Raw genomic sequence first — 8,071 nt, 5'->3', positions numbered from 1 at the left:
TTACTGTTATGATGAGACAAGCTGAAGTTCATTAGCAGATGGTGTACCTAATTAACACAGCAGAACAAGAGAGAAGTGATGAAAGGGGCTTTTCAGCACTGTCATATCCCTCAAAACGATTATTTCCACTGTATTGTCGAACAGAAATAGGGCCAAATCTTAAAGTCCTTACTCACTCAAAACTCAGCCAAAAACTTATGTAGTAAGAACTACATAAACTACAAAAACTTCTACTTTAACTTGAGAGTTCTATGAGATAAAGGCAAGAGCAGCAGGTGAAATCTTCTTTCCTTTTCTTTGAAACTCCTCTGACACAATGAAGTTACACATGGAATTAATTTGACCTTCTAGTTTAGCTCTGATAGGATCCAGTATAAAATGTGCATCACAGAGGCAATCATATCTCAGAAGTGGAAATGAGCCCTGTCATCAGGGTATTATATTTTAAACAAAGGCAGACAAATTCTGTCCTGACACTGACCCAGTAAAACCACACAGACACCATTGCACAGAATGTGAGCCAGGGCAGAATTTGATTCCTGTCATATTATAATGGAAGGGAAGTGAACTATCAAAACTAGCATGGAAAAAATGACAACACAGGAACTGCATATTAGAACAGGTCCATCTAGTTTTATATCCTGTGTCTGGTTAATGTTGCATGTCTCAGAGGAAGGTTTAAAACCTATGTACCATAGTGCACCTATTTGTGCAATATTATTTTATAAAGAGACATTTTTTCCTCCTCCTAGTTGGTGATCATCACCATGTGCTGAAGCATAAGGGTTATATTTTTCATATTCCTATACTTCTTATTTATGTAGTTCTGTTCATAAATATTAAATAAGTTCTCATCCCAAACTCTGGCTAACTTTATATACATTAAAATTCCAGTGTTTCGTTTTCACCTGACTCAGACAAGTTTTTGACTTCAATTCATTGCAAAGTCTCAAAAAATCTTGTTTTCTGTTCAACCTGCAATTACACTTCTCCTCCTCCCAACCCCTGATTTTTTGGAATTACTAACAAACAGAAATCCATGTTTCTCCCAGCTCTGGTCAAAAACTGCAGAATCAATATAATCCTAATCAGTTCTTCTTGCGGTTTATAGTACAGTATTATAAAATTATGTATGTATCCTATTATACGACATATATAGGAGATTTCTTTCCATGGGATTTTTTTTAAAGTCAGATTTGACAACCGCACAAAAAGCAACCATTTAGATCATGACAAAAGGTGTGCGGTATTGGGGATCACACTGGAAAGCACTCAGAAAAAAAATCACACACACAAAATCATGCTCCAAAATGTTGTAGTACTAAGACTTCTTCACTGCGTGAACTACAAGATCGTAAAATTCACCAGTGACAGATTCTTTCTCTTTCAACCAATTGTTCTTGAGCTCAATTTAACAACAAACTGAAGGTGTACACTTTCAGCTGCACAAAAGCTGCTCAAATCATTATAGCTAATGCTGCTGCTACCATGGTACCAGCAATGACCCCCTCCTCCCATGACATACGCTATAAAAATGTGGGGCATGTATTTCTCAAGTGACAGATGGGTGCATGATGCTGAAGACAAGTAATTCTTCACTGTGCTATTTTCTTATCAAGCATTTCATTCTGGGCTAATTAAAACAGCCATTTTTGATATGTCTTCTGTAACTCATCATAAGGATACTGCCAATATTAGCACTGGGTTGGGCAAATCTTTAAAAGCAGTGAACCTTAGCCTGGCCAAATGTTCAGCATTTATATAAGACAATGCATCAGCAATGCATGGGAAGGCAGCATGACCGTGTGCTTAAAAGACCATATGTTTATGGAACGCAACGTGCCTGTCATTTATCTCCTCTTACTAACATGAAAAGGTGGCAAAGTAGCACTAGAACATTCTGAGTTGGAAACATGCGAATGATCTGTTTTGCCACTTTTCTGAGGCAAAAAGTTTTCAAAACTCCAAAGATCTCTGGCATTTTATTGAACCTATCATAGTTTTGACATGTGAAAATGGCAAGATTAAATGAATGCAGTTCTTAAAATTGACTCAGAACTTTGTGTCATGCTTTCATATAAATCTGACAAAGAATATAAAAATTCCACGGTGCACAATAAAAGAAGCTGTCTGAAAATTAAAAAAATCAAGAACCTTGCTGCTTTCTTTTAAATAAAGCAAAGTATGGAAGGACAGCAGGGAGGAAAAAGAAAGTGACATCTGCATTAGATATGGAAAAAAGGCACAGTATCCTGCAAGTTTCCCTCTACACCAACGCCTAATTAACTTCAGATCATCTGAAGATTAGAACTTGCACAGTGGTCACAAGAAACAAGAAGCAAGCCTCCAGAGAGAAGAAAGTCAAGCTTATCTACACAAGAGAGAGGAAAACTAAGTTTCCTCTTAAGTTAAGAATGTGGCTTTTCTTCTCCAGTCTAAGAGGATTAATTTTCTTTTGCATACTATAAGCATACTAAGTAGAGATGGGTCCAACTGGCAGAGTCTGGATTCTGATCCAAATGCAGATTTGAATTTAGCCAAAGTTTGAGACTGTTTGAGTGTGTGACGTTCGCTCTGCCCATTACAGACATACAGTAGTTGCCAGATGCAAAGTTCAGATCCTGATCAAAACACAAAGGGTGCTCTGATCTGGGATTTTGGTTAGAGCCTCTCTCTAATATTAATCACTTTCAGGACATACTTTAAAAAAGTGTTACTGCTTTGCCTAAGGTACATACTTCTAAAGATTAGCAAAAGAAAAATATAAAGTATCACACATAATGTCTGCAAAACAAATAGCGACATCAGAAAATAGACCAAGTCCTTTGACACCAATGGGGAGTTGTGTGTTCACAAGTGACGCAAGATTGGATCCTTTAAATTAGGTAAAATACTGTCCTCTTACGGGAAGGTGGCAAGACTTTGTGCGTGTTCTAATCCCCACCACTAACAGCCTCCAAAAGAAACATGAAGAAAGCATGTGTAATAAAAAATTTGAGGCCGGATTCTCCTCTCCCTTATATCAGTGAAAATCAGAAATAATTCCATTTCAGTCAGTGGAGTTATATCACTGCAAACCCTACGTACAGGTGGAGCTCTAGCTGTTTTGAATGTCAGGATGGAAAATGTTTTCAGCATCCTGACCCGCCCCCCCAAAAGCAGCCAAGGGAGGGAGTAGCAGGGAGGGGGAAAGCCAGCTAATCAGAGCAAAGTGGGGTGGGGAAGGAAAGCTGAGTGGTGCAGTGGTTTGGTGCCCCCTTGAAGTTGGCATGCAGGGTGACCCTAAATTCAGCCCTACTTATGTAAGAAGGGAATCAGGTCCTTGATATGTCAACACAGATAAAGATGTCTAGTAACAAAACTTTTTAGTGATATCAGCGTTCCTGCAGGGGCCAAATGACTGACACACTCATCAATGTCTGTGAGAAAGGGAGTCGGTAACCATGGTCACCCAGCTAATGCTAGATCTGTACTTGAAGACATTAAATCTTTTGAAAATATTATGAATACCTCTACAAGTGAAATAAAAAGATTGGCAAAAGAGAGGTCAGATCTGAATGAGTCTGGGTCCAAGCCTTGATTAAGTGGAAGAAAACGAAGAGTTTGGAGGATAATGTAACTGAGACACAGAGAAGTAGTAAAGCAAATTCCAGAATGCTCTAGAAAAAGTAGTAGTTAACCCAGAGAATATAAACTGGTGTCAACGATGACAGGATATTGAGTCTGAAAGAAAGGTGTTCAGGGTAATATCCACTCCATTCTTTCCTCCCACAGAGGGGAATGAAATAACACAAGCAATTATACCTATCTAATCTTTGTCAAACAAGATATAAATTGTACTTGTTCTTATATAGTTTACAGACAACCTGCTCTTAAAAAAAATAAAACTGTGTCTATATTCTGAAAGAAAGGTTTTCTAATCTAATTACATTTATCAGACTCTCAGCTGCGTAAGAGGTTGGTGGTGGTGGGAGTTTGGGGGCAATCATTCAGACGGGTGAGGTCTGTTGTCCATCAGTATTTTGGGATAGACAGGATGCCTTTACATACATTTTAATGTTTAAATAGTGCTTGTCTTTATTATTTCTTTGTACACCTTTGTTTTTAAGTTTGAGTACTACCAGAAATGTAGGCGTCCATAAGGCTTTCAAAGGGAAATTCAGTTTCTTGAACATGATGCTGCCTTATTTTTATTGTACACGAGTCATGTTGAGACCTTCCCTCTCCTCCTGCCTCTGAACACACATCATAAAAGTGTCAACTTCAGTTTATTAAGGGCCCAATTTTGCGTTTCTTGTACTCACAAAACTCCCTTTGAAATCAAGGGCAATTTTGAGGGAGCAAGGAATTCAGAACAAGGCTTGAGAAGTCAGTGGGATTTCAGAATACAAGAAGTCAATGAGTGGGGAGGGCACTCCGCCCCCATAGGACACGCTCAATAACTTTTGAGAATAAAAAAATTAAAAAATGATTTGTAAATAAGCAAAAATATAACTTTAAATATTAAATGTCAATGGCAGTTCTGTACCTGACGCTCTTAGGCTTCTTTGAAAACCTCAGCCAAAGTCAAAGGATTTTCACCTGCTTGTTTTAGTAATGGATTTGGCTCTGTTTCTTGATCTCTGTGCTCTTTTATAATGAGGAAAAGAAAGGGTATCCAGAACTTAAACGCAGTCTTGAAAACTACAGATGATGTTATCATGGATGTAAATAAATTTAACCCTCCACAAAATTTTAGAGCCAGCGTTGGGTAAAGGATGTTATGAAATTAACAAAAATGTTTTTAGAAGTTGGGCTCCATTTTTACATCAACAGTTATATGCACCTTCAGATGAGTTATGAAGAAGTCCAGGTGACCTAAACTGAATGTTCAAATAACCGTGGATGCAAATAATGATGGACGGGTGAAGGCCAGGTTGAAAATTTGGCCCGAAGTTACTAGAACAGTAGGAATGCAAGTATCCAGAGCATGGAAGATCTTACAGGTAAGAGCCAGTGACTTTCTGACTTAAAAAGAAATGTAGAAATGCAGGCAAGTCAATAAACCCATACAACTAACACCATGCATTCAAATTGTACTGGTGCAAGAAGCTCAGAAAATAAATCTGTTCTTAAAAACTCAACCATTTTTCCACAATGGAAAACCTCAGTCGGTTGAATTGATTAGGAACACATTTTTAACAGCGAGGGTGTTAAGCACTGGAACAAACAATCGAGGGAAGCAGGGGATTCTCCATCTCAATGTCTCAAATCAAGATTGGCTGCCTTACTGGAGGATATGCTTTAGTCAAATTAGTTATTGAACTAATACTGGGGTAGCTGGGTGAAATTTAATGGCCTGTGATAAACAGGAGGTCACAATAGATCAGTTCTCAAATGGGGGAGCTGGGGGGTGAAGAAATTCCTAGGGGGCATGAGGCTGTGAAATTTTCATAACAAAAACATTTTTATCAGTGAAAATTTTATGTATTTATTTATTTAATAGACCAACAGACAATTATACATATTCTGTATACATAACAACAACTATTCATAAAATTGTCCAATTACAGGCCTATATTATTTAACTACAATAAAGTATTAACAATCTTCTCATTTTTTATTATGAATATAAGTAGACAAGAATAAAGGTATAACAAAGTACAATAATAATAAAAATACAACAATAAATAAAAGTATATAACTGCAATGTTTTCAAATTTCATACCACCAACTGCGAATATATATATATATATTTTTTTTGCCTTTCGACGTATAGGAGTGCCATTTCGGTCGATGGGGAGGCCAACGAATGATGTAAAAAGCGATGGAACTTTTTAAAACTTCCTAGCTCGCTCACAAGAGTGTTTGAGACTGTTCTGTCATGGGAGTGGTTACCTCCACCACTCACCGCACAAGACCAGCTACTTGCCAGATTGGTGGTGAGGTATATATAGGGCAGCACACATCTGTACATAATAGTAGTAGTAAATAAACATTTGCGATAACTCAAATTAATTTGTGTCCCTTATTATTCACAAATCAGGAAAATTATTTTTTATAGATTTTTTTATTAGTATATTATGGCTGGGATTAAGAAAAGGAAGTATGATGAAGACTACATTAAGTATGGTTTCACCGTCATGGAAAAAAACAGGATTGATCATCCTCAATGCGTAGTATGCCACGTAGTTCTCAGCAATGATGCCTTGAGACCTAGTCGTCTTGAGCGACACTTGACAAAGAACCACAGTGCTTTGAAAGACAAACCAAAAGAGTTTTTTGCTGCTAAACTTCAAAATGTAAAACGCATGAATCTGGACACTACAGAAGCTTTTCATCAAGCATCGGCCAAAGCGGTAGAAGCGTCTTATGAACTGTCATTGCTCATCGCTAAAGCCAAGAAAGCGCACATAATAGGAGAAACTCTTGTGAAGCGTTGCTTGTTGAAAGCAGCTGATATTGTGCTTGGTGCCAAAAGCAAGAAAAAAATATTGGAAATTTTGCTTTCTGACAATTCCGTGAAAAGTTGCATCGATGATATGGCGAAAGATCTAAAACTTCAAGTTGTGGAGGCAGTGAAAGCTTCTCCTTTTTTCACAATTCAGTGCGACGATACCACTGATGTAGCACAATGCTGTCAGTTGTTCATCTATGTTTGGTTAATTAATGATGGAACTGTGAAAGAACAACTGCTTTTTTTGAAGGAATTGATGACCACATCAAAGGCTTCTGATGTTATGAAAATGGTTTCCGACTCTTTTGAAGAAAATGGACTTTCATGGGAAAAACTGGTTGGTGTATGCACAGACGGTGCTCCAGTGATGCTTGGCTCTCGCTCTGGATTTGTGACACTGGTGAAAGAAAAAAATCCAGCCTTAAACCCTTCCTGATGACCTATATGACTTGTTGAATTTGGCCATCAAAGTTGTCAATTTTGTGAAGAACAGCACTTTAAATACAAGACTTTTTGCAGTTTTTTGCATGGATTTGGGAGTGGATCATAAAATTCTTCTGTTTCACATGGAGGTACAATGGCTTTCCAAAGGGAACATGATTTCGAGATTATTCGGACTGAAAGACAAAGTGGAAATTTTCCTCAAGCAGCAGAAAAAAGAAGAATTATATTGTGCATTTACAGAACAAACGTTTCAACTTTCACTGGCGTACCTCGTGGACATTTTTGAATCTTTGAACAATCTCAATTTGAAGCTGCAAGGAAACAACGCTGCAAACATTATAGCACACCACGATGCCATCAAAGCATTTACAGAAAAAATCAAGCTTTGGAAATGTCAAACACAAGCCAGACGCCTAACTTTTTATCTTTTCCAACATTTTCATCACTTGCTGAAAATGAAGGTTTCCAAGAACTTTGTAAAGAGGATGTGAAGAACAAAATTGTGTTTCATCTGGACTGCCTTGCTGACCAATTCATCCACTGTTTTCCAGACAACTTTTCCGGCAACCCCGTTCATAAATTAGCATGTAATCCATTCAACGTTGATGTCAATTCATTGCAAGAAGTATTGCAAGAACAAGCACTCAAAATGAAATATGATTCAAGTGTGAAAGATATTTTTGAAAACTTAAACCTGGAGGAATTTTGGATAAAATATTTCCCAATTTACCTGAAAGTTGGAGAAGATGTGCTACGTATTATTCTTCCATTTTCATCAGCATACCTCTGTGAAAAAAGCTTTTCAAGTTTAGTCATAATAAAAATGAAACAAAGGAATCGACTGGATGTTGAAAACAATTTGCATTGCACACTTTCATCTCTCAAACCTAGGATTTCCCAACTCGTGAAGAAAATGCAGCAGCATCCTTCACATTATATTCATTTTGTTTATGCTATTTCTTATTTTAAATTACATTTTTATTAAATTTTTGTGCCAAGAAAAATTTGTGCTTATTTTTAATTTTAAATAAAAAAATTATATCAAGTTTTTGTGTTTATTTTTAAATTTTAAATGACAAATTTAATTTGTTAAAAGGGGGGTTGGATGATGGTAAAGGAGAGGTGGGCATGAGGGTTTCTCAAAAATTAAAACGGGAGCGTGATGCTAAGAAGTTTGGGAACCAATGCAAT

General features: G+C 37.1%; 1 protein-coding gene across 1 annotated transcript; it reads left to right on the top strand.

Moving 5' to 3' along the window:
- Positions 1-6,062: 6,062 nt before the first annotated feature.
- On the top strand, positions 6,063-7,865 carry LOC141987957 (protein FAM200C-like). The gene is given in 3 exon segments (XM_074953787.1): positions 6,063-6,859; positions 6,861-7,314; positions 7,317-7,865. Coding segments are annotated over 3 exon segments (1,800 nt in total).
- The last annotated feature ends 206 nt before the right edge of the window (positions 7,866-8,071 follow it).

The sequence above is a fragment of the Natator depressus genome, chromosome 5 (genome assembly GCF_965152275.1).
Source record: "Natator depressus isolate rNatDep1 chromosome 5, rNatDep2.hap1, whole genome shotgun sequence".
Lineage (NCBI taxonomy): Eukaryota > Metazoa > Chordata > Testudines > Cheloniidae > Natator > Natator depressus.
The sequence above is the reverse complement of the archived record's forward strand: the minus strand, read 5'-3'. Positions and strand labels throughout refer to the sequence as shown.